The sequence below is a fragment of the Taudactylus pleione genome, unplaced genomic scaffold (assembly GCF_031769625.1).
Source record: "Taudactylus pleione unplaced genomic scaffold, aTauple2 ptg000439l, whole genome shotgun sequence".
NCBI classification, from domain to species: domain Eukaryota; kingdom Metazoa; phylum Chordata; class Amphibia; order Anura; family Myobatrachidae; genus Taudactylus; species Taudactylus pleione.
Genome location: NW_028284841.1, coordinates 1,794,417 through 1,818,264, shown reverse-complemented (window position 1 = coordinate 1,818,264; position 23,848 = coordinate 1,794,417). Strand labels below are relative to the sequence as shown.

The window sequence follows — 23,848 nt, the reverse complement described above, 5'->3', positions numbered from 1 at the left end:
CCTGGCCTTATAAATGGTGCAGTAGAGAACTTATTGTTTTTTATTTGCTGGGTCGGTGAGCACTATTTTGAGGATGTGTATTTTGGGAGTCCATGTTGCCGTAAAGACCACAGCTCTGTTTGGCAAATCACTATGTACATTTATTTCCACATGAAAAAGTATATGAAATTATTTCAGTTGAAAAGTGTTTTTTTTTCTTTTTATGTACTTCAACGGACCATCTGTATTGCATTGTAAGTTTATGAGAAACCGCTAGAGATACAGATCTCTATTTTGACCTCCGTCAACAAGTGTAATCGGAGAGAGCGTGTTTATATATTAGGGAGAAGACTTGCATGCACCATGCCAACCAGTGGAAAAACAAATAGGAACAGTGCGTTTTTATAGAGTAGAATTACATTTTTAATGGCACATAGAGGGTCATGAAGGTTTGGACATTACATCTCATTAATACAATATTTAGATTAGCATGTACAATTTGGAAGCCCATCTTACAGTTTATTATGTTACTGTGCCTTTTAGGTTAAACATCTTGTAAAGCTGTCCTTCAGATGAACGGCAACAGTTATTCAGACTAAAAATAATAGCAGACCCGTGTAGTGGGGGTCCCTAGAGATTGTTCATGTTTTTGTAGACAGCAGACAGAAGAAAAAAGGCATTTTGTCCTTTTTACCCCTAGTAATCCCCCTGGAAAATTAAACATGTGCTATGAATTGATATAGGCTCATGCCAGGTTAGCTCCCCATAGAGGGCTCACACAGTCAGTGCGGCTACATTCTTGGAATACAGCTTGATAGTTTGTGTGTATGATGGATAGCTACTGCCGTGTGCTACTGTAGAACACTGTGCTACTGTTTGCCTTGCAAGCTTGCTGGAGTACGCCTCTTAATAACTAGTGGATGCAGCACATTGGGCTAAACCCTCATTAAAAAAGAAAAAAAAAATTAAACAAAAAAAAAAAAAAGTCAAGTTTGGTATTCTGCATTTCTACAATGTTTTTATACCTCTGGTTAGTTTCCGCTGTGTTTCCGCTGTACTATATATGTATAACTTTCCTCTTCAATACTCAAAAAATTAACAATGCTAAACCAGATATATAAAATCATTGTAGAAATTTAAAATTTTAGACTAACTTTTATGGGACGTCTGAAAGTACAACCCTTTACTTTTAGCAGTAAAATTTTATATATTTTTTTAAAGTTATATATCAAAGAAACTAGAGTCCAGGTGCGTCGGACCACCCCATTTATTTTTTGGAAATGGTTTCAGTGACTCACTTCATTCGCTAGCTAGCATCACTTGGAATGGAAAAGCAATTAAATTCAGAATTTGGTGTTTGTTTTATCTTTCTATAATTGAAAAAAATTGAATACAATTAAATTTGATTTCAGGTTAGTGTGACACAAGCCGATAAAGGTTGTGAAGATGTTAAATGTTGTTGTTCTAAAATTCGTTACTCGAACTTTGAATCCAGACCTGATACTTGGCTAATATTTCAGTGGAAACTTCTCATTGAAATGCTTCAGACGAGTCGTTGCTCAGAACTGTATGCTAAATTAATGAGATTACATTTTCTGTTTTATTTTCTTTTTATAGGTCTATATGAGCTCTTGGCTACGCTGCCGGCCCAGCTGCAGCCACATGTGGACAGCCAGGAAGACCTGACCTTCCTCTGGGATATGTTTGGTGAAAAAAGTCTCCATTCACTGGTGAAGGTAAATCATATTGTACCATTTGTGACTCAAAAGCAACATTATTAGGGATTATGTCTGAGTGGCCTCAGGACTTTTATAACTCGCGGATGGTGTAATGCAGATTTGACAAATATGAGTTTTGTCCTGGCTACTATGACAGCAAAGAGTGCAGTTATTGTGTCAAATGGTATGTTAAAAAGTACTGGAAGAACGTCATCATAGAGTTGGCTATTGACACTTCCACCCAATCTCCAGACAGACTGCTTCCTGAAATGTTTCACTCTGGAAATCTCTTTAGTTTGGGAGCTGTTCTGTCAAATTAACAGTTTAAATTCTGACTTTTACAGAGTCCTGTTCTACTTTTAAAAGCAGGGTATGTAGTTATCTTCAACTGTGGCAGGAAGCCGGAGGAAACTCAAACAAGCACTGGGGAAACATATAAACTCCACACAAATATGGCTCTGATTGGAATTAAATTCACGGCCCTAGCTCTGTGTGGCAACAATGCCAACCACTACATCACTATGCTGCATATTTAGATGCCAGTAACCGGAACAGGCAGAGCTAAGTATTTCAATGGTCAACAAATTAACACTAGTGCGGACTACATATGCTGTTCTGCATAAAGGGACTAGGCAATTTGACCCCTCACTTAGGTGAAAGAGAGGCAGGAAACCTATATTACATAAAACTCATTAAAAAATATTAGTTTTTAGTAAATAAATCCACTCATCCCCTCTTGGTGACAGATCCACTTTAAAAGGCGGACAAATTTCCTTTTTTTTTTTTGTTACATTAAATGTATTGTACCTAAAATGGTCTACAACTATTTTCCTGATTAACTTTTCTGGTTTCTGACTGGGATATTCTGATGACTTAACAGTAAATATTCTCCTACAAGAGACCAAGAGGTTGCCGAGGGGGTCAGACTGTGGGATGAATTACGGTGCATGCAGTCCTAAGCCAGTTGCTGGTTTGTCATCAGTAGATCTTGCACAAACCATTGCATCAGAATGTGAGGGGATAACATGCGACCACAGCAAATGCTTATTCAACATACACAAATGTTTGCTTGCCCTTGTTTGGATGAATAACTTTGACTGTTAGCACAGAACATTGTACATTTTTTTTCTTTTGAATGGTTAGCACTAAGAACTTGGAGTTAAGCTTAAATAAATACATGTTCACAGGGAAAAATTATAAGAAATATATATATGTATTTTTTTGAGGTCCCACATGGCAGTGGTTCAGTAGCCACATTAATGTAACATAATTTCCTTTAACAAAGTCAACTGAAACTCTAGTAAGTTGTTTCATGTGATGGCTTTATTCCATAAAAATATGGCTTTCACATAAGTGTAGCAAATAATCATGAAGAAAGCATTTTTTCTGAAGGAAGGTTGGTAAGCTATTTATCATTATTCCTGTTACTCTTAAATAGAGTGGGAGCTGTGTTAGAGGAGTCTGGAAGCACTCTGCTACCAGGAACAGGTATTCAAAGTGGCAAAGAAATACAAATCTCACCATGTACGTCACTCACACACAGTGGCGTCAGCCATATTGAAGACTGAACTATGATTTACGAGAATTAAACTTCTAGCTAGTGGCATAACTGAGGCTAGAGGTAATATAATGAGAGCAGCCATTTTGCGGCTCACATTGGTGCATTAAGAGGCAATGGCTTTATTAAGGGTGGATGTAAACACGGAACATTTTTATTTTCTAAACTAGAGCAGTGACTGAATGTCATGCTACCCTTTGGCACTGTGCACCACTTTCCATTAATGTTCCCAATGTATCTTTTACCTAGATATGCTAATTTGTGTAATAACCAATCTTTGTAGTTTGCCAAGTAATAAAGATTCAGAGAGGTGGACGCAAAGCAGTAACGGTTTAGACTTTTGACGCTGTTTCAAAAGAATGTCAATGCTGTAGAGATGTTTACCGGCAGCAGCTCTAATCCGCCGTGGTGCGCCCAAAGGCACGCCATCAAGTGGACATTGGCTGTACCATCCTACTTCTGAGCAACCCTTTGGTTGATCAGAATGCCCTTCTAAATTTGGCCTCCGGGGTCAGGGGAACGCGCCTGTCACCTCCCCCCCCCCCCCCTCCTCCAGCTCGGCATTTCCACCTGTAACCTCCCAGGAACGGAGCTGCATTAATCTCCATGCAGTTCTGACCGGCGTTCGCCAGCGTTATCTATCGGGGCGCATGCACACATGTACATACAGCGCCCAATGTTTTAATTGCGTCCAGATCTGAGTCAGGCCTAAAGTGTGATGTTCTGCACAAGAGGAGCGATTTGTTGAAGTTTGGAGCAGCCATTGACTTTGAATGACTGTATTTCATTTTTAACTGTGGTACCATGTGTCTGATATGACCAGTGCTTAGCAGAGAACGTTTCATCAGAGAGTGAAAACCTGAATGAAGTGACAATACATTAGGTCTGCATCTCTGGCCACAGGGTTGATACTTTTAAGGCAAAGGTTTTAAATTAAGTTATCAATACCTTTTGCTGTGTAATACTACATTTAATGAATATATGTACGTACTTATTTTAGCCAGGCAGCCTGACAAGAAGGGTTTATGTTGAGGTATCTATTATATCATCATGTATGATGTCCTTCTAGTGCAACTGCACTGGACACATGCATCTGAAACAGCCCCCTGCAACTACCGGTCACACACAGGATAAAGCTGCAGGTGTGAGCCCATACATAAGGAAGGCAAAGATCTCATCCTGCTCCGTAGCCAATAGATAAGAAGATACTGCCAATAGATGAGAAGAGATACCTGCTGAGCAAAACACCCTATGCCACCCACCCTGTTCTTGGCGAAAATATCTCCCCTCCACATCTGGTTCAGGATCTTCTCAGCATTTTTCAATTTAAAAAAAAAAAGGAAAAAAATCTGCAGTCAGATAATGAATTATGAGTTTGAAAATTAACTTTAAGAGCTTACTGCTTCAAAATATTTGCGATGATACTCCGGCACTTTTTCACTGTGAACGTAAGCAGGATACATCACAGGTGTGTGATTTTGTTTGTGATGCAAAGAAAAGAGGGTGTCCTGCACCTTGTCACTGAGAACTTAGGGCAGGATAAATGTACATTAAGGTGTATTTATTTATATCGAGTTCCACTTATACCTGTCTGGCTGTAAAGGTATAGAGAGTCTTTGCGCACTCTGTGAGCCTGGCATGCATGGCTAGCCTTCCGGGGGCACAACATGGGAGTCGTTTGTACTGGAGTTGGCTAAATCTATGGCAGAGGCGATTGCAGATCTGATTAGAAGAATGGATTGTAAGTCTAAGATTAGTGATTTCCCTCTTCCAGGGGGTCAGCGGGATCCGTTTGTATCCCCAGAGCACAAACCTTTATGGGTCCGTAATATTGAAAGATGCCTTTCTGTAGTGTCAGCCTCCATGGAAAAAAGTGCAGATTTGTCTGGAACGTCTCTGGAAGCGTTCTGGATCAGATTACTTTTCCTGTAGAATCTGATTCAGATTCTTACCAGGAAGACTGAGAACATCTAGATCCTGATTGGGAAGATCAGACTGGTTGGGAGGAGGATTCCCCAGTTCAGGATTTGATTGCAGCAGTCATGCAGAACACTCAGGAGGCAGAGAGTTCAGAGGCAGGTGCCTCGTATTATCTGTTCAAGTGTAAAAAGAAACGGGTGGTCACTTTTCTGCCATTCTCCTCCCCCCTTCACTGACTAGATGCGCCCACTAACAGGATTTCTAAAGCTACGGTTCTTTCTACTACGCAGGCTGCATCCTTAAAGGATCCGTTTGAGAGAAAAAAATTAAGCATTTCTCAAATTCATTTTTCGTTTCACAGGAGCTTGTTTATGTCCAGCATTGGCGATTGCTTGTGTAAACTTTGGAAGTAGCTTCACCATTATCGGCTAGATGTTCGCTCTGGCACCGATCTTGGCAGGGAGATCCAGAGTCCAAGTTTGTTCTGGAAGCTGTTTCGTCTGATGGGGACACGCTGTTTGGTCTGGAACTCACTAAAATAATTTTTCAAATAACAGGTCTACTCGTTTCTTTCCTTTTCGCTTTTTGGGGTGTGGTGTTAATGCATTCAGAGGTCAGTCTACCTCTTTTCGTCGTGGCTCCTCGACATCCAGGCAGAACGCCTGCTGACAAGTAGGCCACCTGATGGTTTAAGGGCTCCCTCCGATGTTAGGGGCCCGCTTACTCCAGTTTCGGGTTGTAAGAGCCCTGTTGGGGCTGGATCGTTATGTCCAGGGCATTCTGGACAGAGGTTACATTCTGGATCTGGCGGGTCCCAGTTCCTGTAGATCAAAGGGGCAAAGGCTTCTACTCCCACCTCCTGGTGAGGAAATCAAATGGTTTCTTTCTGGCCTACTCTAAATTTGAAACCGCTCAGTCTTCATTTAGAGGTAGCACACTTCTACATTCTGTTGTCGGTTCCATGTCAGAAAGGGAATTTTTGGCATCACCGAACATCAAAGGTGCCTTTCTTCATGTCCAATTTTGGCAGGGTTATCAACAGTTACTTTTTTTCACTTTCACAATGGGAGAATTTCACATCCAGTTCCAAGCTCTTCTGTTCGGTTTATCCACGGCTCCCAGAGTGTTTACAAAGATAATGGCCCACATGGTAGTCTTACTCAGTAGTACTCTTCAGTAGTTTCCAGTATAGTGCTAAATTTTGTATTAATTGCACTATACTGGAAACTACTGAAGAAGAAAGGTATCTAGGAGTTAATATTTCAAGTGACTTAAAGACAAGCAAATATTGTAATAAAGCAATGAGGAAGGCCACTCAGATGTTTGGTTGCATAGGGAGAGGAATCAGTAGCAGTAAGAAAGAAGTGATCATACCACTGTATAGGTCATTTGTACGTCCTCATCTCGAATACTGTGTTCAGTTCTGGAGGCCATATCTCCAGAAGGATATTAATACATTAGAGACTGTACAAAGAAGGGCAACTAAAATGGTGCAATGTCTACACCACAAAACGTACCAGGAAAGACTAAAAGATCTTAATATGTATAGTTTGGAGCAGAGAAGGGAAAGGAGGGACATGACATTCAATTATATAAAGGGTTTTAACAAGGTAAAGGAAGGAGTCATTCTTCAAAGAAAGAGCAGTATTAGAACAAGAGGACATGTTCTGAAACTGGTGGGTGGTAGGTTTAGGGGACATTTTAGGAAAAATTACTTCACAGAAAGGGTAGTTAACAAATGGAATAGCCTCCCATCAGATGTGGTAGAGGCTAAGACAGTAGAGCAATTTAAACATTCATGGGATAGACATAAGGATATCCTTCAGAAGAAATAAGGATCAGTAAGGATTGAGATAACAATGTGTTTAAACATGGGGCAGACTAGATGGGCCAAGTGGTTCTTATTTGCCGTCAAATTCTATGTTTCTATTAAGGTTGTTACTATCATATCCTATTTGGACATTCTCCTGATAAAGGCATTTTTGGAATCTATGCTAGGTTAGACTTGGTAGTGGTCAGGAAAATGTTGGAATCCCACAGGTTGTTACTCAGCAATCCAAAGTATAATCTCGTACCATTTTAGCAAATGATCTTTTTAGGTCTCCTCTTCTATACTCGCAAGCTGTGAGTTTATCTTCCTCTGGAGAAGTTTCAGGGTCTCTGGTCAAGACTTATAATTCAGCTACCAAAGGTATCAATCTTCAAGGGTATGAAACTAGTGGGAAAGATGGTGGCATCATTTGTGGCAGTTTTTTTTACCAGGTGGCATGCTTGTCCTCTGCATAGCCAAATTCTGGTCTATTGGTCTGAAAGGGAACCTCGTTTTGGACAAACAGTTTTTCAGTTTGTCACCTCAGACGCAACAATCTCTCCAGTGGTGGCTACAGTCTCAGAACTTGTTCAAGGGCAATCCCTTCTGGATTTGGGATTGTACCTTGGTCACCACCGATGCCAGTTTGGTTTGTTGGGGAGCGGTGACTGTATGACTCTATCTTCAGATCCTTTGGTCCAGGTTCGAGGCACTGCTCCCAATCAACATTCTTGGAACTAAGAGCAGTCAGACTAGCTTTTCTACTAACTTGGGATGTCCTGCACAAGAAGCCATTCAATTGACAATGCCACCACGGTGGCGTATATCAATTGCCACGGAGGCACTCTGAGTTGCCACGCTATGTTGGAGGTGTCTCAGATCTTTTCTTGGATGGAGGTCTGTGTACCTGCTATATCGGAAAGCCCTATTCCTGGGGTGGAGAACTGGGAGGCGGGCTTTCTAAGTCGTCACTCTGTGCACCTGGAGAGTGGGAACTCCATCAAGAGATTTTTCAGGCCATAGCAGACTGTTGGGGTATACCCAATATAGACCTAATGGCCTATGGCTTCAACAAGAAATTGCCAATCTGCAGAGCACAGTCCAGGGACCCTCAGGTGACTTTGTTGGATGCTCTGTTGGTTCTATGGTCTTTCAGACTGTGGTATCTTTTTCCATCTTTATCCATGGTGGCCAGAGTGCTTTGGAAGGTTCAGCAAAAGGGTCTTCCAGTGATTTTCATTACCCCAGTTTGGCCACGTCGAGCTAGTCTCTGCAGGGTCTTCTGGTCTACGATCCGTTGTGTCTCCCCCAGTTTGTCTTGATGAACTTTAACGGTGTGGCTCTTGAGACCAGTATCTTGAGAGCACGGGGGTTTTCGAGATCAGTGTTTTTTTACTGTGCTTCATGCCAGGAAGCCAGGCGTTGTTTTTGCAAGAGGGACTATCAAAAAGTCTTTGCCTGTCTTCTTTAAATGGCAGGTATCAACCTGTCACGATCCCCAAGTTGTGTGTGTGCATGAAGTACTCAAAATACTTGAATAAGGTTAATTATTGCTGTCAGGTGAAATGAAATAAAGATTTATTAGCAACAAGGGTTACTCATAAATGCAGGGATTGTCAGAATTAAAACAGTACAGGAGCAATGCAGATGGACAATCACGGAACATAGACAAAGTTCTGTTTGCTGATATTGATGAGGAGTCACTGAGCTACAAATGGGAATATAACAGGCAATACGAATACAGGTATACTGGCTGGACTCGGACTGGATACACACACTAAAGTCCAAGGTAGGAAATGCAGTGCAAAACAGGTACAGATGAAGTGAGGTAGATGTAGTAGTTGCTGATAATAAATCCAGAGGAATTGGTATGCAAATAAACAAGTGCTGGTCAGTTTGTGCAAGGTAAGAAATAATAATAATGTCCTTGATTACTCACACAGGGAAGCAGGTGAAAAACTTGGTTGCAGTGAGCCAGGATCCAAGATTATAATAAGCAGAGATAACTTTGGAAATGGCAACCTTGGAACACAGTCACAGAGAGAGACTAAGTGACCTGGCACTGATTGCACAGTTCTGAGGATATATAAACATAGTTCCCAGGTGCAACCCACTGCTGCTTGATTAGGGTAATCAAGACTAGCCAGAATGGAATAGGCTAGACAGGGCCTCAGGCAAGAGCGACACCAGGAGTTAGGGAGGAGGAACTACACAGACATGTGACACAACCCTTTCTGTGCTTTTTCAGAAGTTTTTATTGGTTATTCTGAAAGGTGCATACTTTTCTGCAGGGGTTGTTGCGTATCCAACCGGGATGTAGTTATGATCCCGGTGGTCTGGTTGATGGCGTTCAAAATCCTGGTGCTTACATATCAGCGGTAAGTATTGGGGTTAGGGAGATGGTTAGGGTAGAGTTACGGGTTAGTGTTAGGCACCAGGGTGAGGGTTAGGCTGGTTAGGTTAGGCTGTGGGGTGTGGTTAGGTTTAGGCTGCCGGGAGGGGTGGAGGGTTAGGTTTAGGCTGTGGGGGGGTTAGTTTTGGTCTGCGGGGAGGGAGATTTAGGGGTTGGGTTAGTGTTAGCCTACTTAGGTAGGTGTTGTCATTAGAGCCCAGTCGGGATGCGGGCGTCGGGATTCTGATACATTCCTCCTATTCCTCCTTGGGATTTAAATTTAGTCCTGTCTGCTTTTCAAAAAACACCTTTTGGACCTCCTAGAATTGATAGTTACACTACCTTTCCCTGAAGGTTGTTTTCCTTCTAGCCATCCCTTCACTAAAAGGGTATCAGAACTGGTAGCTCAGTCTATTACGCCTTCCTTAATTAATTTTCATTCTGATAGGGTGACTGGTATTACGGACTAAGCAGTAATTCTTGCCTAAGGTAGTGTCCCAGTTTCACCTGAACAGGACATCGTTCTTCCAATTCTTTGCTTCATCGCTTAGATGTAGTGTAGGCATTACGGCTTTACATTCATTGTACCTCGGTCTTCCTCCGTACTGATTCTCTCTTAGTTTTTGTGGATGCTCTTTAGCGTGGCTGACCAGCCTGTATCTGTCCAGCCGACGGTTCGATTCCCGGCAGCGGCAGCCCGACACTGGAACATGACGAGCTGAACTCCGAGACATCAGCCTTCATCAATGGCCACCAATAAGCTCTTTTCAAAAGCTCCAGGGTCTTCCGGGTACCAGAATGGCCTGCAAAGCGTGAGGAGTGAGACCAGGTAAGAAGCTGCTTCCTTAACTCCGGGGCAACGAAGGTTTTCCCAGTAGGTGGCTGCATTTGTGTATGGTGCCAAACACCCTTGACTCCAGCACGGGAGTACTACGTAGGATTTCAGAATTACTGTTGCAGGAGAGTGACCTTGACAAAGCATCTGCTTTTTGATTAAGAGCTCCAGAACGGAAGGTCAGAGTGAAGTGGAAGCGAGCAAAAAAGATTGCCCACCGGGCTAAATGAGGACTCACACACTGGATATTTTTGAGGAAAAGGAGGTTCCTATGGTCGGTGAAAACAGTAAAGGGAAACTTAGCCAGCTTTCCTTTAGTGCCTGCTTTCCCCACTGCTTAAACCTAAGTTCCCCGGGGGGGGGGGTGCCTAACCCTGTCCCCCCGGGGGTTGCCTAACCCTAACCCTCCCTCCCCCTAGCCTAACCCTAACCCTCCCAGGGGGGTGCCTAACCCTAAATACCCCCCCGGATGCGCTAAACCTAACCCTCCCCCAGCGTCTGTCCAATCGCAGTGCCCAGCATCCCTTCGATCGGTATGCCAGGCGCTGGTCTCCTGGCGTCGGTGAAATGAGCGGCGTCTACATCTAGACGCCGGGCATTTCACTCTCGCTGGGATATGACAGTCGGGAAGCCGGCTTTCGGTATAATGTCAGCCGGCTTCCCGATTGCATCCCATTTTTTTATAGTGCACGAGCAATGATTGAAACTGTTTTTAGTGTCTGATGTCTTCACTTCAGTGTTCTGTAGTAAAGCTTATGGTTTATAACCGATATGATACATAATGTAAGTCTCCTATTACTGTGGCTTATGAAAGCACATACTGTAGTCTATGTAGTCTCTCTCTCGCGTCATGATCTCCTCTGTTACTTATCTTTCTTATAATTTATAGCAGGTGATTGATTTGATATACAATGTACAGCAGGTCGTATGTTCTTTTTTATGCAAATTAATGCACAATGAACACGTATAAACTCCTCCACCTTGCGCCTGTGTAACTGTGTTTCAGCAATGGTTAGCAATTGTAGAAAAAAAACACACCTCTCTCTACATGTTGCTACATACATCCTCGGTGACCTATCACTGCTTATAAAGTAAGTGATTATGATGGATTAATTAAGCCTCAATGCTGGGGAAACACTGCACCTGAGTGTGGGTTCTAGTCTCTTGAATTGAATTTCTCTTTTCCTTTCAATGTGGATTATTCATTCCCTATTGGACAGTAAACTCCTGACCTGATTGCAAGCATAAAATTGGTGCTTGTTACCCAGACCATAAATCATTTGTGAGAGTGGATTACACACTGAGAACACAATGGTAAAATCCTCATGGTTAAGCAGAGTATGCTGGCAAAAATAGCATTTTAACTGCCCGTTTGTGTTGGGATGTGTGTGTGCATGTTTGGTGTGAAACAGATTGTCAAATCAATAATTTAGATCCCCTTCCCCCGTATTGAAAGAAAATGATTTTCATCACTCTGGCTTCATATGCTCAGCCTGTGGTTAGCGCTAAAATATGTTCTCTTTCTCACCGTATCTCTGAGGACTAGATGTCAAGTAATCCTGTGTTAACACGAAAAGGAAAGACATAGAATTCCATGTGAAACTACAGCATATTGGTAGTATGTGATTTCCTGCATGGTCAGTTATTGTCTCTTCAGTAATAATGTATGTTTTGTAAGCGTTACTCGTGTTCTAGAGCAGTGATTTTCAACCTTTTTCAACTCGAGGCACACTACACAACCACAAGATTTTAAAATTGCAAAGGCACACTATCCGGCGATGCGGCGTGCGTGACCAATGAAAAAAAATACACATTGGCTCCCACATAAATTAATAGACACACATAGGCCTCCATAGGAATAAAGAACACTACATTGGCCTCCACAGGAATAAAGCACACTACATTGGCCTCCACAGGAATAAAACACACTACATTGCCTCCACAGGAATAAAACACACTACATTGGCCTCCACAGGAATAAAGCACACTACATTGGCCTCCTCAGGAATAAAACACACTACATTGGCCTCCACAGGAATAAAACACACTACATTGGCCTCCACAGGAAGAAAACGCACTACATTGGCCTCCACAGGAATAAAAAAAACTACATTGGCCTCCTCAGGACAAGAACAAACTACAGTACAAGTGCGCTGAGCTGACCGCCGCGGCACACTTGACAACCACTAGTGTGCTGCGGCACAGTGGTTGAAAGACGCTGTTCTAGAGTGACCCTCCGGCCCCCTGGAGTGCAGTTACTTGCAGTTGTACAACTCTGTTTCTCTGGGAGAAGTGACTGGAAGCTTTGTAGAATACGTACCCTGCATGTGTGGTTCTTAATAAAGTAGTTTGCATAGTGACTCACAAGTGTGTTGACGCTGCTGCTACCCAGAATTTAATTTTCAGTTTGATTACTTGTTTTTTTTTTTATGTCAATTTGAAAATAAAAATAATATAAAAAAATATATACAATATTTATATTAACTTATGTGGATGTGTCCTCAAACACTGATCCTTTTTGTGCCAAATGGCGGAAGACTTTTCCCCAAAATTTGTGTACTAAGTGCTGTATTTAGGATTAGTGATTTCTGCAGCAAAAGCAATTGGTATATAGTAACAGATTATGCATAAGGATGCATTAAGCGAGTCGTTCGCAATAGGGCCTTTGTCTTTTGCATCTATTCTGTACTTTTTCCTGGATTTTGCATCCTAATTCACTAATAGTGTACTAAGGGGGGATTTCAATAGTTTCTTTGTGCCGATCTGTCGTCTAAAGTGACGGGAGATCGGTGGACAATATTCAGTTGCTTTGGGTGCTCATGCCTTTTCGCGCATGTTGGGCTCAATAGTGTAAAGCAGCTAAACCAGTGCAAAGTCCTCGTTATTGCACGCAAAAGCCGGACTTTGCGTGGATTACTGATTGCCTCCTGATGGTGTGAGCAAAAATCTGTGCATCTGTGGCATTTGTGCCCGGTCAGAGCAACAATTGAATTACTCTGGTGGGTGCCCATTACTAACAGCTGCGAGTGAAGACAGTTGAATTCCCCTCGAATATCAGACATAAAACCCTGGCTTTAACCTGGCACGGAACCCTGGACACTGAACACTGGTTGAAGTCGAGGTTTCAATACTTACAGTACAACCTTTCACACCTGGGTGATGGTCCCAGGTTATTCCACCCTTCACACCGGACCTGGGTTTTCCAGTGACCCGAGTCTTCCGTTTAATAGAGGACGCTTGGAGATTATGTCATCAAGACCCGGTTCGAAGTGCATGCACAGGAAAAAACCTGGGATTTTGGCATATGAAAGGGGTACAAGTAGCTAATAGCTTCCTAAGTACTTCATATTTGTTTGTTTTTTATCACAAAGGAATCTGTAAAGTAGGACATTAAGACACATATTTTAAAAAAAAAAGTCTCATGGCGCTGCTAAATTGCAAAGTCTGTGGTGCACCAAACAAGGCTATTTTGCATGATTTGAAGATAGGTGTATGTGGACAGATCTGTATTCCCACCCTAGATGTAATATGCACAGTTTGGTAGTGTTCAATTTAAGCGTTTTACTTAAGTATGTGGTAGCTTTCTCCTAATCTGCCTTGGCCCTAATGCCTCTTAATGTGCGGCTCTGGTCTCAGACGGGCAGCAGTATTGTCGATGCCCCATCCGTATGAACTCTTTCAGTCTTGCAAATGGGAATTGACAGCACCACTGCTTGTCTGATACTATCCAGCCCTTAGCAACATTAGGATATATAAGATATCTGGGGAATGCTACTATACAAATAAGTATATTTTATTTTATCATAGGAAAAGGGGAATGATCAGTCTGGCGCTGTCACTAAGCACATGGTTCAGAAGGAGGGTGTCAGACTGCCAATACAGAAAATGAGTATTAATATAATAATACATCAAAATGTAATTTTTGGATGTATTATAATATACAATTCTCTATACTGCTTGGTTGGTTAGGTAACAAATGTGCTACAGCTGCTTACCATTTACAGGGTATATAAAGCCCTTCTCATTGACACTGGGGATCATGCTGCTGAGGAAGTTGTGGGTTACTCTACGACGAAATGCGTTTAGCACCCCACAGGCATCGACTACTACATCATTGGAGCATCATTTGAACTTTTTCCGGACCAGCGCCATTACTTTCGGCTCTAACATGCCATTGCAGCAACTTCTGCATGTACATCGGGACGTCACCATCTAAGTCTGGTTAATACTAATAAGATGGATAATATTCCTGGATTAATTTATTGAGGCCAGTGACTACTATATTGTATTATGTTGATTTCCATTTGAATTGAGACTTTTTAACAGACATTTACTAGATCATTTCTAATATTTCATCAATTCAATATTCATTTACTTTTCAATATTGTTTTTACTGTCTGGATTCATATTGACTGATTATCCAGCTGATCAATGTTTTTAATTTTTTTCTTATGAATTTGCAGCAATAAATAGCTATTATTCTCTTAACCAAGCCGTATAGAGGTATATTATATATATATGTGTGTATTCACTGTGTGATATAATTTCATATTTACTCTTGTGTGTATTATAATATGTTGTAATCAGCTGTAGACTTTTATTTCTAATTCACGGTTTATAACCACCAGGCTCATTAGCGCTGTTCACCCCCTTATATTATTTTAACATGGGGCCTGATTCATTACCGATTGCAACTGCGATTACGCACGCAAACGTCCGATTGTAGCATTCTGCTCGTGCGTATTCATAGCAGTGTGCATGCACGAGCCAGCCACTGCGATCGCAGTGACTACGCAGACCCATCACAGTGATTGACAGGAAGTGCCGTTTGTCGGAGGTGATGGGGTGGTGGTCGGTGAAAAGCAGGTGCGCCATTGCGCTTGAACGCCATTGCGTGGGCGTGCATAAATGATCTACTGCGATGTCTTATGCAGCCTGAGTACTCATAACATGCGACGAGGTTGGCAATTCCTGAGTAAGGTCAGAGCTTGTGCAAGTGTGCGTGAGGCTGTGATGGTACTCGATGTTACCGATAGTTTCTCAGTCTTGCTAAAGATTACGGTGTGTAAGGTAAAGTGGGCGTCCTAATGTTGTGCTGCGACGGCATAGTGATCGCAATGGATTTGCATACTATCACAGTGACTGCGTGCGTAATCGCTATTGCAATCGCAGTTGCGATCCGTAATGAAACAGGCCCATGGTCCATACCAACTAAAACGTACAATTTTATTTTAAAATGATTCTTCACCTTTCTAAGACCACTCATCTTATAATTATTCTATCCCCCTACTGAAAAATGGTCACTCCTGCCATAGCATTTTCATATTATTATATTCTTTTGTTCTTCTTTAAGATGAAAAACCAGTGATGTTAGAATATTCAATGTGAGTGTTATTTGTAGAAATTCAAGTATTCTAATCGATTAAAGAAATGTTAAAATAAGTAGAGTAATCAAGATGCTCTTTGTTCTTTGTATTTTTTGGCTTTCCAAGACACCGAACAGAGATTTTTGAAACATTGATGCTAAACTTGAGAAATGCCTGGTAGATACATTTAGCCAATATTGCAGTACACTCAGCAGTGTGTTTGCATACGAACAAAGAAAAGTGTTTTTTTTTCTAGTTTGCTTTTTAGATCTTTTACATGATTGTTTTTGTCTTTTAGAATGTTTTCGTACTGTGTAGACCTTGGCTTATGTTTATTGTATGAAGTATTGTCTGCTGCTTGTTTTCAAAGAAAATATTATTTCAGAATTGTTAAAATTTAATGTAAACTTCTAGCTTGAAAGAGGCTTTTTTTAAATGGGCCACATCCTGGATATTAATGACATTGCAAAGAAAAAAGTTATTTTTGAGGCCCGACATAGCATTACACTTGCTCTATACTGAAAAGCCATCCCTGCTCTTTGCAGATCACAGTCTAAAGGGAATCATTATGATTTACCGCCGGCTGTATGGCCGGCGGTTCTAATCCCGGCAGGGGTGACGTTCCCGAAGCTAGAAAGGTAAGTATTAACAAACCTATTTTTACACCCTAATCCTACTTTAGGCGTGCCTAACCGTCTCCCCCAAGTGCCTAAACCTAACCCCCCTTCCCCAAAGCCTAACCCCAGGAGTCTCCCGGGGGGTGCCTAACCGTATCCTCCCTCCGGGGGTACCAAACCCTAACCCCTCCTTCCCCTAGCCTAACCCTAACCTCAGGTTTAGGCACCCCCCCAGACCAGAACCTAACCCTCCCCCCGCGCGGCTGTCCGCGCCCGGCGCACCTTCGATCGGTAAGCCGGTTGTCGGGCTCCCGTTGTAGGTCTAATGACAGGCGGATTTCGACGCCTGTCATTTGTACCTTGCTGGGATTAGACAGTCGGGAAGCCAGCGGTCGGGATTTCGTCCGTCGGCTTCCCGACTGCTTCCCGTTTCAAGATCTCTAATTAAAACACCATTGGCCAGTGCAGTACCTAGTAGTTTCCGCTCTGCATGGCATATGATAATCATCATATTATTAACCTTTATATAGTGCTTGCATACTTCACATAGCCTTACAATTGTGTACAAATAGAATAAGTGGTAAACGGATGCTGCTTGCAAGCTTCAGGTTAAAATCAATAGATCTGCAATAAAAAGGTTAACAGTGTCTAGGTAGACACCAACTGGTAGACAACGCAGTAGGTCGACAGGTTAAAAGGTTGACATGTTCAAAAGGTCGACACACAAAATATCGACATGGATGGAGTTTGACAGTCAAAAGGATGACACAAAAATGTTCGACACATGTTTTTTTTTTTTTTTTAAGGGTGAGGCATTTACCGGGTGATAAGGCTCCAGAAGGGACGGTTAGGGTTAGGCACTTACCGGAGGGTTAGGCTATAGAAGGGATGGCTAGGTACTTACCACGATGGTTAGGGATAGACACTAGGGGGGGCGGTTAGGGTAAGGCACTTACCAGAGGGTTAGGGTTAGGCACCAGGAGGGAGGGCAAAGGGTGAAGATTAGGGTTGGAAATAAAAAATGTAGACTATTTTTGTGTCAACCTTTTGTACCTGTCTACCAATTGGTGTCTACCTAGACACTGTCGACTTTTTTCTTATACATCTTTGAATCCACACCCCTTACAGTCTATAGGAAAATAAGAATTCAATGTACAAATGCCTCAGGTTGCATATTATTCTAGCCAGTGTGTAATGGTGCTCAGAGGGCCTATACGATCCACTCACACAAAATATTGTTTTGGGAGTCAGAGGGCTGTTTGTGTATATAAAGAGAATACATGCATGTTTTTATGTTTACTGATGGTAATTGTGTAAAATCGCTTAGAAAGAGACTCTAAGAAAATGGTTTGAGAATATTTGTTATTATTATCCTTTATATGGTGCCACAAGGGGTCCATAGTGCCTTACAGGAGTACACAGAGAGGGTAGTATTAACAAGAAAAGGACATAGGCAGGATATATAAACATTGCTGTAGCAGTGGTGGTTACACCCAAACAGCACGGTGCATCCAAACCCAAAGGTAAGGTGCTGTTATTGGAGATGAAGGTATAAGTGAGGGAAGGAAAAGCACATGCGGAAAGAGGGCCCTGTGGTTTTTCATGGAACACTTAAAGGTGCGGAGTATATACAGGGGCAGGGTATTCAGTACTTTGTCCCTTTCCCTCTACATAATGCAGGCAGAGGAAGCTGCTTCTGCTCAGCGGCACCAGTCTCCCTGGACCCACCGCAGCCCAGCACACAGCAGCTGGGGAGATATGCCGCTGACAGGTAAGAAGGATGGGGGGGCGGACCCGGGCCCCTATAACAAGCTCAGTAATGACTGCCCGCTTCCCCTTCCCCACCTTTCAGCGCCCCTGCCTAGTGTTTCCCAACTCCAGTCCTCAGGGAACGCCAGCAGTGCATGTTTTTCTTTACTACGAGTACATACTTCAGCACAGGTGTATTCATTACTGACTGACACATTATTTTAAAAGATCCACATTTGGTGTTAATTACTTCACTTGTGATTCTGTGAGGAAACTAAAAAACATGCACTGTAATGGTTTCTGAAGATCGGAGATGGGAAACACTGCCATAGCCTATGTAACCAAAAGTGTACTTAGGATGTCATACTGCATTTATGCTTGTACTTGCAGAGGTTATAGAAATAATGTACTTACCCAATAATAATATATTACAATGTCACAGTGCAATTGAGTAAAGCATTAAATAACAACATTTTAGTGTAGTTCTACAAATGCCCATGTTGTGCGCCAAAAATGGACAGCGGAAGAGAAACATATTGAAATGGAAAAGGGCAATTTCTATTTTCTGGAGCCTAATCCAATATGCACCAGCAAAGACAGGAATTATAATTGTAAGAACACCCTTACAAGACTATGGGCCTGATTCAGAGCCGCTCGCTATTTGCGGTCATTCGTTCTAAAACAAGGGGTGGCTATTCAAATGAACCGTTCGCTAATTGCAGTCTGTTCACGCCTGTAAGTCTGAACGAGCGAGCAAAACTTGCGGTTGTAATTTTGTAAAATACGCCCCCTGGCCGCTCGCATCCTACGTCATGTCCGCTATTTATTAGATTAATCGAGCACATCGAACAGCGTATGAACTGCTCGATATTCTTGTGGCTGTTTTTTTCAACCGCTATTTTGCGAGCAGTTCGGAGTAAAAAAAACCCAAGTGACGTGGTCAATGACGCTGCTGTATTAATTATGCACTCCCTTAAAACGCCCGTTTTGACCTTTAAGCACGCCTGCGATCTGATTCCACACCCCCGTTTTCAAGCACCTTCCCCTGTTACCACCCACATACGCCTCACTCAAAATAGCAGGCATTCGCTGTATAGCGAACAAACGATTTTCGACCGCACTGACTGGTTCGCGCATGCATATTAAAATCCGTACGCATGCGCAGATGTGCGAAAATCGGTCAGAACGAACGAGCGGCTCTGAATCAGGCCCTATGTCAGGTCTATTTGTTTATTTTCTTAAGGGAGTCATTTTGGGGGTGCTCCTACATTTTGCTACTTCAGAACCTCTGCAATTACTGTATGTAAGTTTCAATTTCAAAAATAAAAAGTGCATTACCTAGCACAGATAATTTTTTTTGCGTCTCCCTTTGCAGCAAGTTCATCTAAGTCACAATGCGATGCAACTAGGAGGCATCAGCAGACTGATATGTGACACTTGTATATCTATATGCAACTGAGGGCCTCAATAAGGGCGTTTTTTTATTTTATTTTGTGTGTGCGGCCTCCTGGCCGCTCGCTTAGCTGTGGGTGACCACCCACAGCTATTGCGAGCAGCCAGGATGATGGTCAAGACCATCATGACCATCGGGGCTGGAGACGAGACCCTTGTGGTAGGGTCTCATGGCCGCAAGCATCAGAGAGCTTCCGGCTCTAATAGAGCCGGAAGCTCTCCCACTGACATCACTGGTGATGTCAGTGGGGCCGCCCACAAACGGCAGGCGTTTGCTTGGGAACGCCTCCGTTTGTGAAGCCACCCCCCGCCACGCCTACAACATCGACAGCCGCCCCTTTTGTAGTGAACCACGGAGCAAGAGAATTTCTCTCTCCCTCCGGGGCTTGCACACGAGCAGTGCGGCCGCTGCGCGTGCGCAGAGCCCACCATCGACCCGCTTGCGAGCGGGTCTGAATCAGGCCCTGAGTCCCTGAATCTGTATAATACTTGCTAGAATGTAGTGGCCACAGCTTTTTTCATTCCAAGTTCCATTGTGCTTCATATACAGACTCAGGAGCACACAGATATACAAGTGTCTTAATCGGCACAATCTGCTGGTGCGTCCTAGTTGCATGACATGCGACATAGGGCCGTATTCAATTTGGAGCGAAAAGTCTGTTTCGGCGATACTTTTTTCGCCAATGATGTCATTTTTGCCGATTTCATTTATCCCCCTATTCAATTTCAGCGTCTTTTCACCGGTGCGATAACACAATGCATTGTAATAGGCGAAAAAGTTTCACCTATGAATACCCGGCGGAAAAAAGTGCAGAATTGGGGTTTTGTTGTGCAATGTTTCTGGAGCCACCCTGCACCCTTTGGACACCCCCCCCCCCCTGACTCTAACTGCGTCAAAAAACGTAAAAAAAACCCACAAAGGACACCCCAAAAAAGCATCTTGAAAACATATGCAAAAAAAATCAAAGTGGGGGTACAAATTAAAAAAACTAGCGAAATTGCATTTGGGAGGTCTGCAAATATGGGGGAGGTGTTTTTTGGATTGCAGGTGTTTGCTGAAGGTGCATTTTTGCCGCTTTTTAATGTTTTACTTTAGCAACTTTAAAATATGCTTGTGCCCATTTTCATGTACACCAAATTTGATGGGAGTACTTATTTTCCCCTAAAAAAGTAGCAAAATGCTATTTTTCACCATTTGCTTGAATACGTAAATAGCGCCTATTAAGACCATTTAAAAACCCCACATACCTTTAGCAGGGCTATTTGGGGGTACCCATAATGATCCCTCATGTCAGAGCATCTTTTGGGGGGTGTCGGGCTGATTTCCCCAAAACTTTCAGAACTTTTCTCCGGTTTCAGTTTCACCGGGTCCCATTTTCGCCCATTTGGAAATTAATACGGGGATAAGCGGGGACGAGCGCGATACTTTTTCACACCCAAAACCCGCGATGACGGCAAAAAGTCCAACCACGGACTTTTCGCTCCAAATTGAATACGGGCCTTAGACGCATTTTCAGCAAAACTAGACACCCGACGATAGCAGAGTTGCATTTTGGTTTCTATTATTCTAAATGATGATTCTTTAGGGGTATTTATTATTTTTTAACATGCTAGGTAACACATGTCCACCTTGATAGTAAAAATATATACCTCTTTGGTATTAGACCCACACCTTATGTTATTATAGTATTTAACTTTCTCAGAGCTTGAATACAATTATTTGAAGCCCTGTAAGATAAGATAATGGAGGATATTTATCAAAGCTTGGAGACAAAATTGTTAGCGATAAGGTACTAACCAATCCGCTTCTAAATTATATTGTACAAGCTGTGTTTGAAAAATGACAATTAGGAGCCGATTAGTTGCTACTTTCTCTCACAATTTCATCTCTCTCCAAGCTTTGATAAGTACCCCCCATTAATGTAGATGTGTCCACATACATCTAGCCTCCTCGTACGTTAAACAGCCCTTCTACTCTCGCCATGCCGTGACGTGACTCGGTAGCGCTGAGCGTCTTTTCGTGCAACTTTTTACCTTCAGATACTTCTTATTCACACAGTGGTGCAAATAGAACGCACAAGCAGCTTCTGCTGATTAAAAAGATATGCAGCATGCCTATGTCCTGTGTGCGACTGCGGGTGCATACGTGTTACAGCCGCTGACACTGTAACGCAGCATATCACATGCTGATACACCCGCAGTTGCACACAGAACATAGGCATGCAGCATTTCATTTTAACCAATAGGATGCCTCTCAGGGTCCCTCGCGCATGCGCAGAAGGATTCCCGAGTCATAATCCTGGAATTCCTCACACTGCCTAGGACAGTCCTTATTGGAAGAGCAGTCCTTTGCAGTTATAAACTAAAATCTTCATGCATACTGCGTTAATAAACATTGTTATGCATGCGATCAGTGGCAGGATGCTTTGCATTAAAAAATGGATGCATGATGCAGCCCGCCCAATGTGATATTCAACTGGGTACATAAAGTGTTTGCAAAGTTATTGCCTGTTTTGACATACGGAGCAATTAGAGTTATAATTAGAGTTAATTAATCCATATAATGTTGTGTCCAATAGATGAGACTGGGCCTGATGTATAACTGAAACCACGTAGAACCATGATCACCACAATGACTGCTACCTATTACCAGGGTTCATTGTTTTATTCACCATGATAAACTGGCTGCTAGTATTTGTGCAGCCCAGAACCAACGGGATTAATAAAGTGTCAAGTAATGCAGAGGTTTCCCAAACTCAGCCATTACAGTCCAGGTTTTAAATATATCCATGCTTGTGCACAGGTGTCTTAATTAGTACCTTAATCTGATTTTAACCATCTGGACTCAAGCAAGGATATACATAAAACTTGGACTGTAATGGCAGACTTTGGGAAACACAGAATTAATGTATAGGAGTTTTATTATTGTGCATGTAGTTATGCAAGATAATAGTCTACCACTGAATTTTGGCGAGCCACTTTATATGCATGGTGGGTGAGAGGGTGTACGCATTAACACCATCTCACCAGACAGAGCTGTGACAGACCCTCTGATGCTGGCCCACTCACATTTATAATCAGGTGACCGAGAAACACAGTGCTTCATCGGCCTGAACGTGGGAAAGGCTTTCAAGGTTGGCTCCTCTGCTCTTTGTACATTCCGGTTCACGTCACAGTGCAGAGTGTGCGCTGAGAGGGAGATCACAGCAGATACCTAAGTTGTTGTTACACGTTTTACACATCCTTGCTCATCTGGAAAGTCTGGGAGACTCTTAAATTTCGTACAGTTCTCCTGGAAGGACAGACCACCCTCCAATATTATGCCCAATTCTCTAGTAAACTATATGGGGGACACAGTGATGTGATTTTCTGGCTGCACCCCACAGAGCGATGTTGCAGATTACAGCAGTGTTGTGAGGGATGGTGCCATGATAAAGCGAATGGCATCACCATGCCTCCTACACTTGCCCCCTGGACCTCTCCTCCACACCCTCCCAGAGGGGAGGTAACAAATATTGGCAAGTATAGAAGTGTGCTATAATTATTTCCAGTGGTGAAGATCTTCATTGATGAATATTGCAGCATCACACATTTCCTAAACTAAAGATCACATGTGACGAGGAACTTAATGACTACAAATTAAGGAAAATAAACACCTCTTAAAGATAATCTAAGAAACGACAGAGCTGTGTGATGGGCCGATTCATGTCCTCCTAAATTAGTGATGATAGGCAGACTGTAACAACACAAATCGCATCATGCCAACCACCCTAAATGTATAGACAGACGTCCTCTCTGCACCTCCTGCAGGGCAGGTCCACAAAGTTGCCAGTAACACTTTGTGTGTACATCATACAACTGCTATTTAAAGATATTGCTATGCAGTGTTGATATATATGCATTTACTAATGTTATATTGTGATTTCCATTCCATAGCTCACTGTCTAAGAAAAATACATAAAATCCAAGTGGATAAACTAATGTGATATACACTGCTTACTCCTTATTTATAACCGCTAGGATTGTACTATATCCCAAACAGGGAAACTCCTTCCACATACATATCATCACTCTGCGATCCAGTTGTTCGAATTTCATACACATTTTTTTTGTGGTCATAAATTAATTCTGCTCTTTGAAGCTCAATCCAAAGGAGTCCATATTGGGCCGGGATGGAAATTGTCTTAGCATGTCTTTCTAGGGAACGATCTGGAAAACATGATGAAATCACAGAATTGCACAGCATTGGTCCTCTGCTTGTGCATATATTATTTCTCTTACACTTATTGATCTTACATAATATAAAGACATAGCGTAAAGGATGTGACGTAATTTTAAGCCTGATGGTAACATCACAAAGAGCCATTACACGGGCATGAAAGTACATGTAGTCAGAAATAGATACATTACACTACTCAATAGTCATTTTGCATCTGTCATGAAATGCATCAA

The 23,848-nt window shown here is 42.4% G+C and overlaps 1 protein-coding gene across 2 annotated transcripts in view; it reads left to right on the top strand.

Annotated features, from left to right (window-relative positions):
* The window catches only part of MPP7 (MAGUK p55 scaffold protein 7), a 432,558-nt gene that overhangs the window by 196,785 nt on the left and 211,925 nt on the right, over positions 1–23,848 (top strand). For both annotated transcript variants that reach the window (XM_088447791.1, XM_088447792.1), the window contains one exon: positions 1,597–1,715. In XM_088447791.1, the coding sequence (XP_088303917.1) occupies positions 1,597–1,715 (119 nt within the window). The remainder of the gene's footprint in view (positions 1–1,596; positions 1,716–23,848) is intronic.